The sequence below is a fragment of the Prionailurus bengalensis genome, chromosome C2 (assembly GCF_016509475.1).
Source record: "Prionailurus bengalensis isolate Pbe53 chromosome C2, Fcat_Pben_1.1_paternal_pri, whole genome shotgun sequence".
NCBI lineage: Eukaryota > Metazoa > Chordata > Mammalia > Carnivora > Felidae > Prionailurus > Prionailurus bengalensis.
The window spans coordinates 121735662-121759449 of NC_057350.1; the positions used below are offsets into that span (position 1 = coordinate 121735662).

A 23788-nucleotide genomic window follows, 5' to 3' on the forward strand; every position below is an offset into this window, starting at 1 on the left:
AGGGAACCCCAGTTTCCCAGCAATCAGCAAGCGCTAACATCTTTTTTTTTTTTTTTTTTTTTTTTAATAAGCAACTAGGGAATAACACTCCACAGAGGAAGCCATGACCCCCTCTCTGTTTATCATCTGTGGATCCCGAGGCCACGTCCCGCTAGGGTACCACTCGGCAGGGGGTTCCCCTGTCCTCCTTCTTCCCAAGGCCCTGCGAGCGGGATGTCACAGGGGCCGTGTGTCCTGGGGTGTCAGGGAGGAGACGCCCGCCCTGCCCCAGGAGAGGAGGCGGCTTGCCCTCGGAGCCGCCCCCTCCCGCCGCCGGAGAACAAACGGGATATTCAGCAGTGGCCTGTGGCTGCCAGAGCAACTCCTCTGGGGAAATTAAGCGTCGAGTCAGCCTGCACCGTAATCGTCTTTAAAAGCACCCCCACCCGCCTGCCGAGCACACCCGGATACCTGGGCTGCCCCGCGGCTGCGTGTCTGTGTGTGTGCGCGCGCGCGCGTGAGAGAGAGAGAGAGAGAGAGAGAGAGAGAGAGAGAGAGAGAGGTGGGGGGGAGAGAGAGAGAGAAAGAAAGGCGGGGGGAGCAGCAGCCGGGGCGTGTGCGGCGTGCGAGCCTGTGTTTCTGCCCGAGTGTGCCGGAGTGTGAGCCTGGGGGGGGTGGTGCGAGCCGGTGTGTGTACCGGCGTGCGCGCCGGGGTGGGAACGAGCCGCGTGCGTCTACACCGGCCATGAGGGGCGCGGGCGCCTGGGCCGCGCTCTGCCTGTTGCTGGCCGCCGCCGCGCAGCTGTCGCGGCAGCAGCCCCCGGAGAGGTAACGCGACCCCCACCCGGGCTCCCTCCCTTCCTACCTTCCTCCCGCTTTCCTGCAGCCAAGCCCGCAGCTTCCCTGCAGCCGCGTCGGGGCGCCCAGAGAACCAGCGCTCGACCCCGCGCTCACCCGGGCTCTGGCGTCCCCCGCCCCGCGCCGGCTGTCCCCGGGCCGGGTCCCGAGCCCCCCAGCTCCGCCTGCCCCCGGTCCTGCCGCTGGCCGGGCCACCACGTGGCGGGGGCTGGAGCTGACCTGCGCCTCTTCTTCCCTAGTGCTTATGCGGGCGGAGGGAGGCACTGGGGCCCAAGTCTGTGGACTTTGCTTTTTTACTTCTGTTTTCCTCTCCCGGGCGGCTTGGCCCAGAGACATGAAGCCTTGGGGAAAACGAGTCGCGCGGCGCGCGCGGGCCACCGCACGCCACCTCCATCAGAAAGTTAACTCTTCGCCACCTCCATCAGAGCTGAGGGAGGGCCCTGGTCCTGGACTGGGGGACCCACTTTTGGCATCCCCTCTTCCACCTCCATCACCAGCCACCTCCGTTTGTAAATGGGAGGCCCTGCCAATGGTCAATGAAATTCAGAAAAGGAGAGAAGTAGGCATCTCTCCACATCTAGGAAATTAAAACTTTTTAATGTTAACCAATTGCTTGTTTATCCATTTACCATTTTCCTATAAGCTCTTACCACTATGTGGAGGATTTGCTATGGATGGATGGATAAATAGATGTTGTGTTACTAGGATGGAGACAGATGGCAACTGGACTGAATGTTTTATTAGGCTATAATTTAAATATTCTAAAAGCTAGCAAGTATTTCAAATCCCGTATGTAGTGCAGGCATTTATTAATCAATATTAACTTTATCCATATTTAATAGGCTACACCTTTCTGAAGTTGACATTGGATTGTTAGACCCACTTTCAAATTAAGTGTCCTTCTTTTATTTTCCCAGACCTGTTTTCACATGTGGCGGCATTCTTACTGGAGAGTCTGGATTTATTGGCAGCGAAGGTTTTCCTGGAGTGTACCCTCCAAATAGCAAATGTACTTGGAAAATCACAGTAAGCATTTTTTTTAAGGGTATTCTCCTGGAAGTGGGTATTGGAAACAGTGGAAGGCTGCTGCATTTTTCCTCTGGCGTAAGGATCTAGGTAAGGGGCGAGTGCCTGAAATAGTGAAATGTTGGATTTACCTCAACTATGTGGGAGATTTTTATTAATAGAACTAGTGGCATCCTGTGTTAATGATTAGAAAGGGCACAAGATAACTGTTGAAGGAATAAATTCTTAAAGCAGATGTGTTTCTGAAAACTCATCCTGACTCAGTTGAGTTTCATAGATTGAAAATTAAGGCTGTTTTCAAAGGCCTGTTGTAATGACTTTTGGAATCCATTTGTTGCCTGTACCCTGCATAAATGTCTCCTAGTGGAGAACGTAAGATCAAAGGTAATGCTCATCCCTGACTACTTTATACCCATTATGAGTAAAAGGGAAAAGAAAATGAAAAAAAAAATCCCACTTAATGTTCCTGATTTAAAACCACCACTAATGGCAATCTGAGAATAGAGAATAATAATAATTGTGGAATAGGGCAGTAAAGTCTAAATATCAAACAAAGGCTAATAAAATGCCCATGCTGGTTAGTAATGGCATAGATTATGCCAAGTCAAGATAAGCAGTCAGATTTCCAGACAGCCATCTTAAAAAAAAATAGTCTGGATTTAGAATCAGCTAGATTGAGTCATCTTTCCAGTCAGTATGATGGTGAGTCTTTTTCATTTTTTCGTTGTTGGGAAGTTGTTTAGTAATTGAACACATTGGTTCACTGAGACCTTTATTCAGTCAGATTGTGCTACAGGCTGATTATAATTTTTAAAGTAGCTCCCTCTTACTGAGCACTTACTGTTTCCTAGACACTATGCCAAGTAGTTAACTCACATACTCTCACTGAATCCTTGAAATCACTCTGAAAAGTAACTCTTCTGTACCCATTTTATAGATAGGAAACTGAGGCCTAGAACAATTATATAAGTTGACTTGATCAAACATTTGGTAAGTTCAGCTTTGCATAAAGTGAAACCTATTTTGTAATGGGGCATTTTTAACAAGGTCGTTTGACAGGCAATATGAGGGGTCCACTGCCTTGATATAAAACTTGGCTCCTGTATGTGTTGATGCTCCCCTATAAAATATTGACTGTCTGATGAACTGGTACATATTTCATTATGTTACTGCAACACATGGGGCCAGGAGAGAATGAGTCATAAGAAGTAGCTTTGAAATAGTGATATTAGTGTGAGCGTGAATAAGGCTTCAAAATAAACACGGAACTTGGTTTTCATATTATAGTTGTGTTTCAGTTGTAATTTAATGGCTTTAAGTTATACATGATCCAAGGAAATTAATGGCCGGGAGGCATCATGTGCCTAACAAGTAGAAATTTATGGTTGGCTATATATGGGGTATTATGGGCATAGTTGGTATGGCATCAAATGTCGATGGGAGGAGGGTGTCCAGTGAAAGTTTTCCTTGGTAAAGCAGTGGTGTGCTTCAGCAGAGGCCTGACTACCATATTCTTACGTGGGAGGAGGGGAAGTATAATGGATGTTCTGTTTGGATGCAATGTGAAAGTTAGGTGTATGGGCCCACCAGTCAGTCTTCCCTGGATTCACATTGTCATTCTATCACTGATAAATTGTGTGACCAGGATTTATCTTTCTTAAACCTCGGGATTGTAGGGCACCTGGGTGACTCTGTGCGTTAATTGCCTGACTTCGGCTCTGCTCATGATCTCAAAGTTCATGAGATCGAGCTATGTGTTATCGGGCTCTGTGCTGACAGCTCAGAGCCTGGAGCCTGCTTTGGATTCTGTGTCTCCCTCTCTCTCTCTGTCCCTCCCCAACTCACACTCTGTCTCTCAAAAAATAAATGAACATTAAAAAAAAAAACCCAAACACCTCAGGATTGTTGTGAAATTAAAACCAATTAGTGCACGTAAAGGCCTTTGGCTCAGTGCCTGAGACATAATAAGTGCTTAATAAATGTTACCAATCACTGTTATCATTTTCATTATCATTATTGTTTGGTATTGACTTCTCCTTCCTTCTGACTTATAGTCGATATGGCAGATCACTCTTACCCACTTACTTCATTGGTTAAGCTGGGCTTGGCATCAGCTCAAAACAACTCAGACTTCTATGGAACAATCTACTATATCTATATCTATATCTATATCTATATCTATATCTATATCTATATCTATATCTATATATCTTTATCTAGGAAGACCTTATTTCTGCGGTTGGATTCTATAATCATACTGAAGGTATTCTGTGTGAGTCAGGACTAGGTTAGCTTCCAGTAACAGAGACCCCTAATAACAAAGGCTCAAACAGAAGTTTGGTTCTCTCTCACATAAAGGAATCTAGAGGTAGGCAATGCAAGGTTGGTGTGGCGGCTTCAAACCTTTAGGCACTCAGTATCTTTGTCTCTCCCTGTTAGGCCATACTTAGATGCGTGTTCAAGTTCCAGCCATCATGTTTCTGTTCTAGCCAAAATGAAGAAAAACAAGGGCATGTATCCTCCCTTTAAGGACATTGTGCATAATTACATGCAGCTCTCCTCTTACATCTCATTGGCTGGTTTTTAGTTACATGGCACTTCTAGCTGCAAGAAAACTGAGAAATGAAGTCTTCATTTCAGGCATCCAGGTGCTCTGCTAAAATTCAAAAGTTTTCTTTTGAGTAAAAGTTTTCTATCAACTGTGGAAAGAAGGGAAAACAAGCAGACGACAAGCAGTCTCTGTGACATATTTATTTGTGGTTTTCTCAGGCTGCCTGAACTCATGTTCATGAAGTTGACTAACAAATGCCAGCCTTTTTTGGCGGAAGAAAAAAAAAAAAAAGAAAGAAATTTTTTTTTAGAAAGTATAGGTAATGTAGAAAAAAGGATTACACAACTTGATTTTCTACTTAAAAAAAGCTTAATAGTTTTCACTCTTAGCCAGTTGAGTTTATTCTATTCCAAGGAGCCTGTGTCTTTTGTGTTTGCATATGAGTAGCTACCAAGAACTTCCAGAGAAGCCCAGCACATTCTCCTGGTTATAATTACTGCCTCTGCTATTCCCAAAGGCCCTGAGTACTCTCAAGGTCTTAGTTTGACATTTTTATTTCTTCATATTTCACAGAGAATAGCACTAATTCATTTGTAAAAATCTTCTCAGTGCTTCTTCACAGTCCTCTAGTTTGTCGGAGTAGCAGAAGAGGACTTCGAGCTCCTGTACATCCTAGGGAACATAAAAAGAGGAGGACCGTGATAGTGCTAAAATTAGTAATCCTGAGGTCTCTCATTCATTCAACAGATGTGTTTTGAGTGCTGGATACTATGTGGGTTATGGCAGCAAACAATGCAGCCAAACTCCTTGCCCTTCCTCATGCAGCTAGCATTCTAGTTTGGAGAGATGAGCAATTAATATTTAAATAAACAAGTAAATAATAAGATATTAAGTAGTGAGAAATACATTGTAAATATAAAATAGAGGTGCCTGGGTGCTCAGTCAGTTGAGCATCTGAACTCTTGATTTTGGCACGGGTCATGATCTCACGGTGAGATAGACCCCCTTTGTGTCGGGCTCTCTGCTGAGCTTGGAGCCTGCTTGGGATTCTCTGTCTCTCTCTCTCTGTCCCTCTTCCCCTCTTGCACGTACTTTCTCTTTCTCACTCTCTCTCTAAAATTAAAAAAAAAAAAGATACTACTCCACATCCATTAGGATGGCTATTATAAAAAAATAGAAAATAGCAAGTCTTGTTGGCAAGATGTAGAGAAATTGGAACCTTTGTGCATTGGTGGTGGGGATGTAAAATGATGCAGCTGCTGTGGAAAACAGTATGACACTTTCTCAAAAAATTAAACCTAAAAAAAAGCAGAATGAAACCTATAAATACAGAGAACACACTGATGGTTGCCAGAGGGGAGGTGGGTGGAGGGATGGGCAAAATGGGTGAAGGCGAGTGGGGGATACAGGCTTCCAGTTATGGAATACATAAGTCATGGGGATGAAAGGTACCACATAGGGAATACAGTCAGTGGTACTGTAATAACACTGTATGGTGACAGATGGTAGCTATACTTGTGAGCACAGCATAGGGTGTAGAGTTGTCCAGTCACTATGTTGTACACTTGAAACTAATGTAACATTTGGGTGTCATTGATACTTCCATAAAAAAGAAAAACAAACATAGAATTATCATATTATCTAGCAATTCCATTTCTGGGTATATACCCCAAAGAAGTGCAAGCAGGGACTTGAGCAGATACCTATATATCCATGTTCATGGCAGCATTATTCGCAGTAGCCAAAAGGTGGGAGTAACCCAAGTATCTATCCACAGATGAACAAATAAGTAAAATGTGGTGTAAACATACAAAGGAACACTATTCAGCCTTAAAAAGGGAATTCTGACACATGCCACAATATGGATGAACCTTGAAGACATTGTGCTAAGTTAAGTAAACCATCACAAAAGAACAAATAGTGCATGATTCTGTTTATATGAGGTATCTAGAGTAGTCAAATTCATAGAGTCAGAATGGTGGTTCTCAGGGGCTGCTGGGTGGGGAGTTAATGTTTAATGGGTACAGAGTTTCACTTAGGGAAGATGAAAAAGTTTTGGAGATGGATGGTGGTGGCGATGGTTGCGCAACAATGAAAGGTCATTCTGGCTGCTGTATAGAATGAGTCGTAGGGAGTTAAGAATGGAACAGGGAGACCAATTAGGAAGCTAATATGGCATCTAGGAGAGAGGAGATAGTGGACTAGACAAGGGTGGTAACAAAGAAGATGAAACATGGACTCTTCTGCCTAAAGCAGTTGGCTTAGCAGTTCTGAATGCAGTTAGGATGTAGTGGCACCAGCCAAGAGGCTGGATATACCAGGCTCAGGACCCTTGCTTGGCAGCTGCTCCAGACAGGGCTGAGCTCTGGTGTGGCCTCAGGGAAGGCGGTCTGTTAAAGGCTTTCCCAAAGCCGGAGGAGGATCAGTCCATTTTCCTGCTCCTGCAGTCAGTAAACCAAGAACGGAGTTTCTACTGGCTAATTCAATATAAATTTTATTAAAAGGGGCACCTGGGTGGCTCAGTTGGTTAAGCATCCAACTCTTGATTTTGGCTCAGGTTGTGATCTCACGGTTTGTGAGATCGAGCCCCTCATTGGGTTCTTCGCTGACGGTATTGAGCCTACTTGGGATTCTCTTTCTCCCTCTCTATGCCCACCCCCCTGCTCATGTGTGTGTGCATGTGCATACCCCCTCTCTCTCAAAATAAATAAACTTAAAAAAAATTAAAAAAATAAATTTATTGAAACATCACAGAGATGCCTCAAAATGGGAGTCTCAAGAGTGGTCCTAAAAGTCTAGTTCCTATAGTTGAAGAGGAATATTCTGCTTCTTGCTCCTTACCTTCCTCTCATCGTGGTTCTTCCAGACTGGAGATGTGTTCCCGCAAAGTGGCTCTCCCCACCAAATCGTTTTCATTGAACAACATCTTAGTAGGAGATTGAAGAGAGTCTAATGGTAGTATCTGTTTACTTTAAGAAAGTTGAATACTGCCTGTCACAACCAAACTTTCTAGCCAATTGTAATAGACTTTACAGTATGGAAATACAGCTTACAGATTAGAGATTTAGATTTGTCCTTAAATTATAGTACTTTAAAATTTTCATAGCTAGTTCTTGGATAGCTGCACTGTCCCAAACACTGTCTACATTGGCTATTTAAGTTAATTAGCCAAATTAATTTAAAAATTCAGTATCTAAATCACATTAGCCATATTTTTTTTTGTTTATTTTATCTTGAGAGACAGAGAGAGAGAGAGAGAGAGAGAGAGAGAGAGAGAGAGAGAGAATCCCAAGCAGGCTACACGCTGACAGCTCAGAACCCAACCCAACACTCAATCCCACAACCCTGGGATCATGACCTGAGCCAAAACCAAGAGTTGAACGCTTAACTGACTGAGCCACCCAGGTGCCCCCACATTAGCCATATTTCAATTGTTCAGTAGCCACATATAGATAGTGGCTACCATATTGAGCAGTATATAATACGAATATTTCCCTCAACACAAAAACTTCTTTGGATAGTGAGGTTAATTTTACTCACGTAAAGGTATGTTCAGGACAGGGGTGCTCCGTGCTGCTTCGTTGTGCTTCTGCTTTGCAAGTGGAGAAGCTGACACTTGTTCTATGGAGAGTTGAAATTGTGACTGGAACTCAAGCCTCTTGACTCAGCTGCATCTTTCTGGCTGCAACTCTTGGTGACCTCAACTAGTCTTAGGTTTTATTAATTAATCTTACTGAATATGTTCTCAAAAATGTACAGTTAGAGATTAAGCCAGAGAATTAGAGGGTTATGAAATTGTTAAATATTTTGTAATCCGTGATGGGGTAGAAGGTTTCTTAGTTTCCTGTGAGAGTTGATTTTTGGAACTGGAAGTTAAGGGGCATCTGTATAAAAAAATACTTATTTGACATAGGTGGCGGGGACAGGAGTTAAGTAGGATTTGAGAGCTAATGTACATAAAACTTTGGAAAATGGTGGTTGGTTCTTCTAAGGAGGTTTGGTTGAGACAAAGTTCAGCTGAATTGATTTAAGGATGAGAACCAGTAACTCCACCTGTAGCCAGCCCTGTAACAGGAAACAAAGCTCTGAGTATTAACACTACACGGACCCTCTATCGCAGTGGTCCTCCTGCTAGGTGCTTGTGTGCATCGGGATCAGACGGTGCGGGAGAAAGTAAGAGATCTCTGAGATCCCTAAACGAAGCAGAAAAGAGTGGACCATTGTGAACAAGAACACAGCCCGTGTGATGAAGTTCACTGCTGCGTTGACAAGACATTTTTGAAGAGCGCACCAGGTATGGTGCTAGAGATATACAGATGAATATGTATGAGATGCAAACGTGGGGGGGCTGCCTGTGAAGACGTGTTCCCCAGGCTCCGAGTGGGAGTGAGGCTCCACAGGTAGCTCTGACACAAAAAACTCCATTCCGTTAATGGTTTCATTATAAATTCATTGCAAACTTGGCAAATCACCAATACTTTTTCTGTTCCTTGATCTTTTCATCCATAACTTGTTCATTTTATAATCCCATAGTAGAGTTACAGATTCATACTGATGGTTTGACACAGTTTTTGAATTAAAAAAAAATAGACGTTAATAGCAAAATAATACCTTGTGAAAGCAACTATTCAGAGTTTGACTTGGGCTACATATGTTATGGCTGGTTAAGTGGAACCAGCTGAATCTTTGTTTATAGCAACTATGCAAATTAGAGGAAACTGGAAGCCTAGAACTTCTGGGAAATCTCCTTGAACAGATATGTAGGAATTGTTATTTTAAATTGGTTCCCAAAGTTAAAACTAAATGTGGCATCTGAGTGTGTTAGGCAGTTGCCGTCCTTATCTAACAGAAACAGCAGTTGGTATGTAGATACAGGTGAAAATGATTTGTGCTTAGATTTAAAGCTGGGCATGATTTACAAAAGTTTTTAAAATCAGATACTTCATATTATGTTGTCCTGTTGTTATAAATCAGCATTAGAATTCCAAAGTACTTATTTATTATTTATATCTCTTCTTTATTTCCAATTTTAGTATACGTGCTGCCAACGGAACACTTTTCTTTATTTCAAAAAAAAATTTTTTAAGGTATTGAAATTAGCCAATTATTGAAGGTTTCAGTTATTATTTTCAGCAGAAATCTGGCTTGGGAAAAATCAGCAAACGTTTGAGGAGTTTAAAATTTGGCAGTGGAGGTTCCTTTAACTCTGAATTAAATAATGTGGGAGTGTCAGAAGGTCACAGACCTTTGCCAGAAATGGGAGAACAATTATAGCAATGAATAGAATCACTTCCATTTAAACTAGAAGTGTGTGGAAAAATTTTTTTTAGCTAATTCATGCAGAAGAAAAAGCATAAATCATATGTTGAAGATCTTCAGGCTCCCAGGTAATCCGTGTACGGTCATTTTGATAACTATTCTTTCTTTTGAACTGGAATTAAATATACTGATGTGGAAATGGTGGGGTTCGGAGCAAATAGTCAAGAAAAAGTTTTTGAGATGTCTTTGGTGCAAAAAGGTGGTTTTATTAAAGCACGGGGACAGACCTTGCACAGAAAGAGCTGCACTGGCGTAGTGACAGGTGACTGATTATATACTTTCATGTTGGGAGGGTGTTAGGGATAGCATAGGTCTCTAAGGAATTTGGAAGCAAGATTTCCAGGACCTTGAGGGGCTAGTTGTCAGGAAAAGGTCATTTACTACTGTCTAGTAAAAGCCTAGTCATGAGACCCTTCAGATGTGTATCAGTGGGCCATATGCTTGGAGGATGATTGCTAAACTCTGTCCTGGGGGTAGAGATAAAGGAAGTTTCCAAAGGAATTTTTATATGTTAACGTAGATTTACAGGATCCTGGGGGTCGGGATAATGTTAAGCTAAGATTGCCTTTTGCCTTTAGCAAAGTGTCATCATCGAGGTGGTTGAGTTCCTAGAGGAAGGTCACTCTGACTGTCTCAAGGACTTGTCAATGGGCTATAAGTTATAAGGAAATTTAATTTATTCCTTTTGCCTTTGATCAATACTAGTTATTTTATAGATTGTAGATATAAAATAATAATTTGTGGTTTTCAGCATACCTTCAAATACATTGTATCATTGTATTTCATTCCCATCCAATTCTGTGATGTCAGTGGCATACATATCAGTATGCCCATTTCACATGTAGGGAAACTGAGGTCTAAAGAACTCCTAACTTGGCAGTATTGTCATTCCTGCACAGGTATGAAAAGACTAGCACAAAATTTTTCAGCTTACTAATACAAAGGCACTATCACAAGCTTACTTAGCAAATAAATTAACATTCACCTGATGCTTATTAAGTATCTGCTGTGAACTAAGCCTTGGTTGGGCCCTGGGGTAAAAAAGACCAGGCAAAGTTTCTGTCCTCAAGGAGTTTATAAACTGGTGGGGAGTTAGAGAAAACCAGTAGCAGTTATGTGTGTAAATAGCTACGATGCTCACTGTAAGTAGTTTTAAGTATTGATAATGTGGAATAAGTCTTATTTACATTTTTAAAAGATTATTGAATGTCTTAGATTATTATTGCTTTATGCAAAGAGTGAAAGATGTTAGGACCCATTTTATATCTGTGCTACTCTAAGACTTGAGAAATTGGTACTGTGTCCTTTGTTTGACATCATAGGGCCCTTTTACAACACCTGCTTTATAGTTTCAAATATGTCTGATAAATAATCATATAAAGACATTCCTATACCATTGTCTTGAGGGTAGTTTTGCTAACTACATTTTAATGTGTGTTAAAGTCATCATACTGAATCTATCCTCCAAAAGCCTGATTAAATTTAAATGGATTTCACATTTTTAAAGAAATGATAGGTTAAAAATGTAGTTGGGATTTATATTTTCCCAATAACCTGCATATGGCTTCGTGAGAAGAAAGTCAGCAGTGGTGGGGCATGGGGTTGTGTGAAAATTGAAACAAATAATGATGTTCTACTAAGATCAGTGCTGGGTATATAATTTGAGAAAACAAATAGTGAATTTAGACAGGAACTCAACATTTAAGTCACTTAATTATACCTAAGAGTATAGCAAGAGGTTCTAAAATTGCTTTAACTATTATTTGCCTGGCATAACCACAGCAGGACAGATAGGGGAATGGAATTTTGGCCTTGAGCACGTATTTCCTGGCTTTAAACTACATGTGGAATTTAGAATTATATAGAGACTTAAATTCCAATCTTAACTATGGGTTTTTTTTTTTTATGTACGCATATATTTGTTGGACTAGGCCTGGTTATTTCAGCTGCCTTGAATAGTAATTTAACCTGGTGCTTGACTTAATATTATTTACATCTAATTCCTTAGTAAAGATGGGAATAATTAACAGAGAATGTCTGCATACCCAAGCTTGAGAACCATATGAATGGGATAAGAGCACTATAGCTGTTTTTTGTTTGGGTTTTTTAATTAAGAGAGTATAATTCAGATACTTTGTGATTCTTAGGGCACTTACACTGTCCCGATTAGGTTTCAGTTGATAAGACATTGGAAGAACGAAAACATTTCCCTTGCTCCCTTAAATCTTCCTGGGAAGCAAGGAGAACACAAATCCCAAATAAATAAGCAAGGAGGTGACATTTTCCCATTGGGACCTCAGTCCAGTTTTTCTAAATTTGTTTAGTTTTCTGCTTTTTTAAAAAGGGCTCTGTTGCTTGTTTTTGTTTTGTTTTTCTTTGCTCGTTCACATGAAAATCAAATGTTTTTATTGATTGAAAACCTAATGTTATAAATGTGCTTATTTGTACTGCCTGCAGTTTTTAGTGCTGGGCTAAAGCAGAGCCTTAGAAAGGGCTTAATGAGTAGAAGGAAAATGAGACACCATGAAAACGAAGTCTTCATGTTTTTCTGAAAAAGATTGTCCTTACTAACATATTAGTGACCAAAAAGTCATTCTTTCCTGAACTATCACTTTAATAATGGAGCACAAAAATAGCACACTTAAAACCTCTCTGTCAAAAAGCAGTATAAATTGAGAAGGCATTTAACAGAGGTAAAACACCCGGAAAGGGTCTTAAAAAGAATGTATTATTAAGAAGACTGATGGAATCACTTTCACATTCCTTGCCCACCTCCAGAATTCAATTTATGATGTGAAATTATGGGCAAATTAGAATTGTTCCATAAATTTTGCAGATTCCTCAAAATCTATCAAGAATTAACAATACCAAAAAAAAAAAAAAAAAAAAGAGAGAGAGAGAGAGAGAGAGGTCTCATTTGTTGGCTTCTCTGTGCTAGAGACCAGAGAAGCATATAGGGGAGCTCCTAATTTTAAGGGTTCTCTTTTTCCCCACATTGTTCTGCCTAGTTAGGAAAGTGTTCCTGTGAATAGTTGCTGTCCCATGTTCCTGGCACAGTGAAGTTTCATATGTATAGATTATCGCTTCTTCATCTTATGAAAAATGTAATCACTACCTTTATCTTACACGGTTTCACCTTATAATTTAGCAGCTTTAACAACAGTGGCAATAGCTCTTTTGGGTATACTTGAATGTCTTACTCTAGGAACTTTGGAGAAAATAAGTGTTTTCTTCAGATATATTATTTGTTAAATCATGATAGTCAATGTTGGCAAGTCTTTGGAAAACCAGTATAAACATCTAAAAATAAATGGAACACCCATAGAGAAGTGGGGAGTGGGAATTAAAACAGCACAAGCCCTGCCACTAAATATCACCTCTCTTTCATCCCCTCACCCCCAAGACACTCCTGAGCACTGCATATAATAAAATAGTGTTTCCCAAAATGTGGAGGGAGGGAGAGACTTTTTAGTCAGAGATGGGCTGTTCTGTGGATAAGGCTGGCAAGAAGGGCACAGGGAAGCCAGTGGAGATAATTTTTCTGCTTATGCCTCCTAAAAATGAATTGATACGAGTCTGATTGCTAGACACCTTCTCTGAAAAAAATCATAATTTATTCTTTAAAACCATTTTTAAAGTGTCTACCAGAGACCAGGTGCTGGGTTGGGCACAAAAGACTGCAATGGAAAGAAATCCATATCCCTGAATGAGAGGGAGGAGACAAGGAGGCTCTTACTAGTGAGGGAGATGTCCCCAAAATGAATGACAATGACACAGGGTGGTAAGTTTCATATCAAGGGTTGTATATGTGGCATTACTCAGTGACTAGAAGAATGGGCATTGGAAAGTCATACTGATACACTGTTCAGCTATTTACTAGGTATGTGATATACATTCCAGAACTTTCCAAAGTTGTTTATCATGGTCAGACCTGCCCTGTAAGGGTAATGTGAGGATTGAAGGAGATAGTAGATGGAAGGTTCTTGGCACAGTGCTTGGTGCAAGCATGCACTCAATAAATGGTGGTGATGGTGATTTTTTTTTTAACCTCTCTTCCAGGGCTGTAATAAGGCATAAAAGGGTGGTGTTTGTGTAGAACTTGTCTACAAGCCAGTGCATTTCATGCTGGATGGTAATCCCTTTGGGGCATGGCTAGCTCCCATTGGAAATACCCACTCCTACTCACTATGTCCTTTCTTCACTTAAAATATGATCTTTCATAAGACTGTCCACAGAAGTACTTCCAAACCTTCCCTGCTTTTCCTCAAGCCATGTCCCCTCAACCAAACACCTCCCTCCCAGCACCAACCAAAAGTGCCCCTTAACTTTTGAAACTAGGATATTTAGAAACAGAGAAAGGATTGTCAGTTAAAAATTGCAAATAATTTTGTATGTTTAGAGATAGGGACTTTAATTAACCTTTGGAGCCTCAAATCACCAGAATAGTCCCCGCTATTCACTTATTCCTAATAGAGACACCTCATGATAGAGTGGTTAAGAGTATAGTTCCTGGAGCCAGACTGCCTGGATTCAAATACCAGCTCCACTATTGTGGTGGTAAGTCTTTAAAGATGACCCCCCCCCCCAATATCATATCTCACAATATCATACTTCACAATATCATACCTTCACAATACCTCCTGGTATTCATGCCTTTTTCTAGTACCTCCAAATACTGAATCTGGGTTGGCCCAATGAAACAAACAGAGTAGGGCAGAAGTGATACTACATGACTTCTGGGACCAGGGTGTAAGAAATCTTAAAACTTTTGCCTTAGTCTCTTAAAACATGCACTCTGGGGGAAGCTAGCTGCCATGTAAGGACCACCATGCTGTGAGGAAGCCCAAGCCAACCATGTAGAGAGGCTTCATGGAGAGGGAGAGAAAGAGGAGAGAGAGGACAGAGATGCCCAGACAGCCCCCACTTATTGTAGTCTTCCTGGCTGAGGTGCCAGACCCTGGAGTAAAAAAGTCATCTTGGAGAACCAGCCCAGTTATGCCTTCAGGTGACTCAAGCCCTAGCTGATAACTGATGATAGTTATATGAGATAATTCAAGCAAGAACAACCCAGCTGGGGCCAGTGAACTTACAGAACCATAAGAAATAAGAGCATATTGGGGTGCCTGGATGGCTTAGTCGGTTAAACATCCGACTCTTAATTTTGTGTCTCAGGTCATGATCTCCTGATTCGTGAGCTTGAGCCCCATGTCCAGCTCTGTGCTGACAGCATGAAGTCTGCTTGGGATTCTCTCTCTCCCTCTGACTCTTCCTCTCTCTCTGCCCCTCCCTGGCTTGTGCTCACTCTCTCTCTCAAAATGAATTAAAAAAAAAAAAAAAGAGTACATTGTTTTAAGCCACTGACTTTTGTGGTGGTTTTTATGTAGCAATAGATTACCAAAACAGTTACTTACTAGCTGTATGGCCTTGAGTTTATTAATCTTTCTGTGCCCCAGTTTCCTCATCTAATAAAATGTGGCTAAGAATATCCCTTACCTCATAGGATCACTTTGGGGATTTAGTTACTGAATGTACAGTATTAAGGTGACTTCATAGAGAAAGAACCAGGGAAGTAAAGATCCTGACCCAACTCCCTTCCCTATTTGCAATTCCTGTTGGGGCTTCCCATGGCTACAAGCAACTGAAGGATAATTGTTGATGATTTCATTCAGATCAACCACCCAGAAAGGAGAGTAGGGTGGAAATAGGAGAATGGACTTGGAGGGGCAAATAGAAGATATTTGACACAAAGAGCTCTATCAGCATTCACCAGAGAAGTGGAACCAGTAGGAGATATATATGCATATACATGCAGGCATATACACATAGAAAGATATACATGTGTACTTAGAAATACACATGCACACATGTACAAACATACATATACATACATACATACATAAAGAGATTTGTTTCAAGAATAGGCTTATGCGATTGTGATGGCTGGCAAGTCCGAAATTTGTGGAGAACCTGTTAGGCAGGAGGAGCTGATTCTACAGTGTTGAGACAGAGTTTCTTCTGAGATACCTCAGTTTTGCTGTTAAGGCCATTTAACTGATTGGATGAGGCCCACCCACATTATCAAGATAATCTCCTTAAAGTGAACTGATTGTAGATCACATTTATGAAATGCCTTCATGGCAATACCTAGATCAGTGTTTGAATAACCGGATATTACAGCTTATCCAAGTTGACAATGTGAAACTAACTATCACAGAGCCACTGAAGGGTCTGGAGCAGGGGAGTGACAAGGGTCACCCTGGATGCTGTGTTGAGAACAGAGATTGGGGTGCAGCGGTGACAGTAGTGAAACTAGTTAGGAGGCCATCGATGTAGTTAGATGAGAGATGATGATGGTTTGGACCAGCATGGGAGCCAAGGAGGTGGTGAGGGATAGTCAGTTTCTGGATGTACTTTTTTTTTTTTTTTTAATTTTTTTTTTCAACGTTTATTTATTTTTGGGACAGAGAGAGACAGAGCATGAACAGGGGAGGGGCAGAGAGAGAGGGAGACACAGAATCGGAAACAGGCTCCAGGCTCTGAGCCATCAGCCCAGAGCCCGACGCGGGGCTCGAACTCACGGAGCGCGAGATCGTGACCTGGCTGAAGTCGGACGCCTAACCGACTGCGCCACCCAGGCGCCCCTCTGGATGTACTTTAAAATAGAGCCAAAAAAGAATTGCTGGTGGACAAAATGTGGGGAGGAAGAAAAAGAGGTACCAGGGATGGCTTCACAGTTACTGACCCATGCAAAGTGGAAGGATGGAGGTACGATTCATCAACCATGACAGGGAGGCCAGGGCAAAGCAGATTTGGTGGGGGAGGTCAGATGTTCTGTTTTGACACGTTAAGCTGAGGTGTACATCAGATCCCATGGTGAAATGCCATTCCAAATACTACTCATCCAGCAGAGAGAACAGGTGGCAGGTAACAGTTTACTCCCTATTCTTCAATAAGTGCTTTAGGAAGTAACAAAAAATAGAAACATGATCAAATGGTGGCAGGTGAGGTTCAAGAGACTGGGTGCAGACATGACTATGTTTAGGTGTGGTGGCAGCTGAAGATAAAGGTGCTTACGCAAGTGTTTGAAATAAAAAATAGTATGTAGTAAACCAACAATCAGTGTTTTACTTCACTGTTAATGTCAGTAAAGACATTTCTTTTATTGCAAATACACCTGCTCTGGTGTATTATAGCAATAAATCCTGTTTCTTGCAAGCCTAAAGCTATCATTCAGAGCCAAATGCCACTATTTTACGTTGAAAATAAAGTATTGGAATCTTTTGAATTTGAATTGTACAAAGGGTTTGGTTGCTTTAGAGTTTGGCATACTCCCAACACTGGATGTTTTTTTTCACTTTTCAGAAAAATAAATCAATAACTTGTTATTGGGCATATTTTCAAGCCACACCTAAATGCTGGGGCAGAACATGAAAAATACTTTCTGGAGTTAAATGTTATCAGACACAGAATCAGGAATTCATTCACTGCTATTGCCCAGATTGAAACAGTCAGCTTTCTAGGTCTTGAGTGTGATATGTCCATCAGCCTAACATTTTACAGAGTGCTGCAGTTGATGATGAGAAATCACCTCATTTTTCTGGGTCCTCATTTGATTCGACTACCCAGAACTATGTGACAAAGCCAGCAAACACTTGCTGCCTTTCTTGACATCCTATTATTCTTAGTTAGGCTTTTCTAACTTGTAGTACTAAAAATAAAAAATAAAACTGACTGCTGTTGGGACTACTATTCCAATGTATTGGCATACTTTGGAATCATCCTCTTGTTTATGTGAAAAAAAATTTTTTTTTTTAACGTTTATTTATTTTTGAGACAGAGACAGAGCATGAACGGGGGAGGGTCACAGAGAGAGGAAGACACAGAATCTGAAACAGGCTCCAGGCTCCGAGCTGTCAGCACAGAGCCGGACGCGGGGCTCGAACCCACGGACCGTGAGATCATGACCTGAGCCGAAGTCGGACGCCCAACCAACCGAGCCACCCAGGCGCCCCATGTGAAAATAGTTTTAATTGTAAGATAGTAAATTTAATTTTGGACTTTTTTAAAAATATTTTTTTAATAGTCCACAAACCGTGAGACCATGACGTGAGCAGAATTTGGAAGCCTAACCAGCTGAGCCACCCAGGCACCCCTAATTTTAGACTTTTAAAAACAGGCCTAAAATTGACAAATTATGTATATTCCCAATATCCATTAAATGGTCTATGAGCAGTGTGCCTGGCTGGCTCAGTAGGAGGCGCACACAACTCTTGGTTTTGGGGTTATAAGTTTGAGCCCCATGTTGGGTGTAGAGATTACTTAAATAAACAAAACTTAAAAAAAAAAAAAAAGACTGGCGCCTGGGTGGCTCAGTTGGTTGAGCATCCGACTTTGGCTCAGGTCATCTTACCACTTGTGAGTTTGAGCCCTGCGTTGGGCTCTGTGCTGACAGCTCAGAGCTTGGAGCCTGCTTCGGATTTTGTGTCTCCCTCTCCCTCTGCCCCTCTCCTGCTCATACTGTCTCTTTCTGTCAAAAATAAATAAACGTTAAAAAAAAATTTAAAAAAAGAAAGAAAGAAATGGAAGAAATGAATAAATGAATGAATGAACGCAGTTACCTTTGTCCTTTCCTTAAAGCCTAGCACATGACTGGACACATAGTAGGTACTTGATAAATATTTGATTAATTTATTGAAAAAAATGGGTTTGGGCACCTGGGTGACTCAGTCGGTTAAGCGTCCAACTTCGGCTCAGGTCATGATCTTGCGGTTTGTGAGTTTGAGCCCCACATCAGGCTCTGTGCTGACAGCTCAGAGCCTGGAGCCTGCTTCAGATTCTGTTTCTCCCTGTCTCTCTGCCTCTCCCCCACTTGTGCTCTGTCTCTCTGTCTCTCTCTCTCAAAAAAAAAGTGAATAAATAAAAAAAAAATGGGATTGCTTTTCTGGGAAAAACAAAAGAATTATCATTGTTCCTTTGTGGTCCTTGCCCCCCGCCCCCTCAAGTAACTTACATTCATTTGTGAAGAGTTTGCAGCCTTTGCACTTGTGAGTTTTACCAGTGATAGGTTTTCATCAACCATTGTGCTTCATTTTTCTCACTTGTGTGGCATACTTTTCTGAGCCGGGGCCAAGAACCAACCACACGTCATAGCCCTCCATGACAATTAAGCTTTAGCTCCTTTGGGAAACTATCAAGTTACCCACTGATATCTTCTACTTTTATGTATATGTGGAGTGGCTATTATTTCTAATTAAGGATACAGTTGATATTAATAAGATAAATTGGATATGGCATATAAAAAATTATGCGATTTTTATGATAGATCACAGAGTGATTTCAAACTTTTCCCAAATAGCAGGTTTCAAGTTTGCACAATGATGCGGATGACACTTAGCTAGTAGCTTTGTTGTGATAGATAATGCTTGTAATTTTAGCCAGCATTTACTGAGCATTAAGTAAGAGGCAAGCACGGTTCTAAGTACAATAAATTGATAGATATATGTTTCTGCCACCTGCAGGGCACTCTGTATTTCTGCTTGTTTTAGTTTTGGGTTTTTTCTTTTTAGGCATACTTTACATATAATGCACAAATCTTAAATATGCAATTCAATGTCTTTGACAAATTCAAACACCTGTCTAAATGACACCTTCATCAAAATAAATGTTTTCAGCACCCAGAACCTTCCTTCCCTCTTACTCCTTTGCAGCCAATTCCCCATCCTTCCAAGAGGCAAGTAGCATAGATTAGCAATTTTTCCAATTCTAGGACTTCATAAAAACAATAATATGGAATGTGCTTTTTTCCTTCACAATTTACTCACTGTGATGTTTTTGGATTTATGCACATTATTGTATTAGTAGTTTGTTCCTTTTATTGCTAATTATTATTCTACTATGTGAATATACCAATTTGTTTATCCATTCTCCTATTGTGGACATTTGTGCTTTTTTTCAAATTTGGGCTATTATGAATAAAGCTGCTACAAACCTTCTTGTATAAGGCTTTTTATGCATGTATGTTTTCTTTTCTCCTGGAAGGATACCTGAGAGTGGAGTTGCTGGCTCATGGGATAGGTGTATGTTTAACTTTGTAAGAAATTACCAGATCAGTTTCGAACGTGATGACCATTTTACCCTCCCACCAGTAATGGTAGGAAGTTATGTTTGCTCCGCATCCTGGCATTTGGTGTCATCAGCCTTTCTAATTTTGGCTGTTCTAGCAGGTGTGTAGTTAATGTCTTATTGTGATTCTATTTTGCATTTCCCTGTTGGCTAATGAAGTTGAATGCTTTTCGCATGCACATTGGTCTATCTTTGTGAAGTGTCCATTCAAGTCTTTTGCCCATGTTTTTTATTGGAGTATTTTGTCTTTTATCATCAAGCTGTATGAGTTCTTTATTCTGAATATAAGTTCTTTGTCAGATGTATGAATTGCAAATATTTTCTTCCCGTCTGTGGTTTATCTACTCATTTTGTTAATGGTATCCTTCTATGCACAGAAATTTAAAAATTGTTGAAGTCCAGTGGGTCAGTTTGTACTCTTGTAGTTAGTGCTTTCTTGTTGTCCAGGATAATAAAGTATTCTTCTATATTTTCTTCCAGAAGTTTGTAGGTTTAGCATTTACATTTATGTCTGTGATCTGTCTCAAATGAATTTGTGTGTAGTGTGAGGTGGGAGTCAACATTTGTATTTTTCTGTGTGGATTTCCAGTTTTTCCAACATCCTTTGTTGAAAAGACTGACCTTTTACCCATTGAAGTGCTTTGCCACCTTTGCCAAAAATTGATTGACCATATAAGTGGGGCTCTATTTCTGGACTCTATTCTAGACTATTGATCTGTTTGCCTTCTTGACTGTTTTGCCATTGCCATTCGCTCATTGCCATTGCCAAACTTTATTAGTAGTTAGGTTTCAGGGAGTCAAAAGTTATGCGTGGATTTTCAACTGCACAGGGAGTCGGGGGCCCTAACCTTGTTGTTCAAGAGTCAACTGTATATCATGAGTTAACATGCTGATTGCATAATATTCATATTTGTAGTTATTTCTAAAGCTTTCCTATATGTTTTAATTGTTGCTCTTTCATCCTGCCCTCTGAAAAACAGTGAGAGGCCTTCCATCCTTAGCAGGGTGTTGTTTCTTTTTATAATTTGCAGAATTGTTGCTATGGAGAAATTAAAGTGAGAAGCCCATGTTCCTAGCCAATGGATTCTTTAGGAGATGCTGTTGTCAGCTCACTGTTATTTTGTAGAGTAACCTCGTTAAACAAGCTTGTTAGGGGTGCCTGGCCTCTCCTCCTTGGCATGAAATGGGTGTATAAAACCAGATTGTGCAGGGTGACTTAGATACTTATCTTTACTTCAAGTTAAGTTTTGATGCTTTTCTTTGTCTTTTAAAAGTGTTTTAGGATTGACAGTTTACAAAACAGGCAAAAGATTTCAACAGACATTTCAGCAAAGAAGATATATGAGTGGCCAATAAGCACACGAAGAGATGTTCAGACATTAAGGAAACGCAGCTCAAAAGCACAATGAATAGCACTTCACCTCCACTAGGATGACTATCATAAATACAAATAAACAAACAGATAATAATGGTTAAGGGTTGTTAAGGATGTAGAGAAATTGCACCTCTTGTACATTAATGGTAGGAATGTAAACTAGCATAGCCACTTTGGAAAACATAGTCTTTTAAAGTTAAACATTTACCATATGACCCAGCAGTTGCACTCTTAGGTGCAAGAAAAATGAACATACACATACCCATAAAAGTTTGCACAAAGGTGTTCATAAAAGCATCACTAATAATAGCCAAAAAGTGGATATGTATATATCCACCAATTGATGAATGGATAAATAATAGTGATATATCCATGCAATGAAATATTAATGATCCATTTAAAAAAACACAAGATAATGCCTCCCTTCAACATCCTCCATCACTTCAGGCAGCTGAGGGCTTTGAGGAAAGGGTGCGTGGTGAAACTTGGGTTCTCTTATTTTATGAGCAATCTCAAGATTTGCAGTTGAAGAAACAAGGACAGACAGGGATACCATGGAGGAAGTGCCAGGCATGTTTGAACATAATTACCTCTCCCTCCCCATAATGTTTCGAGCCATCTGTGCCACTTATGTGCATTCTGGACTAGTGAGTTCATTCTGAGCCTCTCCAATTTACTCTTTCCTATCCACTAGTGTCTTTTTTGTGTGATTTTTTTCCCTAAATGTGTTGTTGTCACAGAACATTTAATTTAAATGTCACACCATCTGAGCAAAATGACTCACTGTCTTTTCTCTTGCTGACTAAACTCTCCTCTGGGAATCCTGAGGTTTTTCTCAAATAGAACGTTTATCCAGTTTTCTTTTGTTTTTAATTTCATTTACATTTTTCTTTTTTTTGAAAAGCTTTCTTGGGGTGGTCTGAGTGGAGGAGAATTTATAAACAAAGTTAGCTAGGTTGTTGGTAGGTTTGGGACAGAGAGTGGTGGGAAGAATGGAGGTGCCTCCTTTGTTTATGCTACTAACCACCATCCCCAGGACATGCCCTTTGGGTTGTGGCTTCTGGCATCTCTGAGCCCTTCACACACCCTCTTTCTTACCCTTTCTTTGTGGCTACGCATTTGTGAGACATCTGGCTAGTATAAGAGTCTTCTGCGGCCTCAGACTGTTTTCTCTTGTAAAAGTTTTTCTATGTTCTCTTTGCTGACAGAACTACACCTTCTAAAACCTTCCCTCCTCAAACCATCATTCTAACTGCGCTTTGATACTGAAATACATGCCTCTAATATCTTAAACTTGACATATTCAAAACCAAACTTAGGCCCTCAGTCCTTCCTCACTGCTTTCCTCTAAAACAAAACAGCATGAAACCTCTCTTTGCACTGCCATTCTAATGTGAATGGTGCCTGGGGGCTTGAAATCTTGAGGTCGGTGTTGTTGAGGCACCTCTCTGTTCCCCTCCCCTTTTTAATGTTTATTTATTTTTGAGAGAGAGAGAGAGAGAGAGCACAGGAGTGCAAGCACAAGCTGGGGAGGGGCAGAGAGAGAGGGGAACAGAGGAACCCAAGCAGGCTCTGTGCTGGCAGCAGTGAATCCAGTGTGGGGCTCGAACTCGTGAGCTGCGAGATCATGACCTGAGCCAATATCAGACACTTAACTGAGTGAGCCACCCAGGCGCCCCAACTGAGGCTTCTCTTACGTGCCCCCACTCATCTCATCTCCACCACTTTAAGTGAACCCAGCTTCTCCTTGCAAATGTTCATGGTGAAATTAAAACAGCAATGAGATCTCATTGTTTTGCCCGCCTGATTGATAACTATTGGCAGCAGCAGTGTAGTTGAGGGTGTGAAAAATGGGGATGGGAATAAATTCAGCTTTTCTTGGCAATATGCTGTTATAATCTATAATTCCTATTTTCCTTGACTTAGCAAATAACATTTCTAGGAATTTATTCAACAGAAATATTCCCTTAAACATAGGATGGTTTATATAATTGTGCTCATAACAGCATTATTTATATTAATAAAAAATGAGAAACATACTAAATAGAGAAAAAGATGTGATTGTTCCTATAAATTATGGTACAGGTGTACATTAGAATAGCATAAAGTCATTAAAAATGGTAATATAGCTGCCTTGCAGTTATTTTGAATCCTCTAGCATCAGGCATAATTGTTGGTATTATAGGTGCTTAACAGAATCTGGCTTTTATTTTTTAAATATGCTCTTACCTATAATTTTACAATGTTTTTAAAAAAATTTTTTTAATGTATATTTTTGAGAGAGACAGAGCACAAGTGGGGGAGGGGCAGAGAGAAATGGGAGTTACAGAATCCGAAGCAGGTTCCAGGCTCTGAATTGTCAGCACAGAGCCTGACACAGGGCTCGAACTCTCCAACCACGAGATCATGACCTGAGCCGAAGTCGGACGCTTAACCGACTGAGCCACCCAGGAGCCCCTAATTTTACAATGCTATACCTTATATACTCTTGTAAATAACCTAGGAACATAGTGTTATATTATTCTTATTACTTTTTAATAAAAATCATCATAGTGACT

The 23788-nt window shown here is 40.7% G+C and overlaps 1 protein-coding gene across 1 annotated transcript in view; it reads left to right on the forward strand.

Moving 5' to 3' along the window:
- Positions 1-326: 326 nt before the first annotated feature.
- Positions 327-23788, forward strand: part of PCOLCE2 (procollagen C-endopeptidase enhancer 2) — a 62629-nt gene continuing 39167 nt past the window's right edge. Inside the window, exons 1-2 of the mRNA XM_043595217.1 lie at positions 327-807; positions 1755-1863. Of these exons, the coding sequence (XP_043451152.1) occupies positions 725-807; positions 1755-1863 (192 nt within the window). The 5' untranslated portion in view covers positions 327-724. The remainder of the gene's footprint in view (positions 808-1754; positions 1864-23788) is intronic.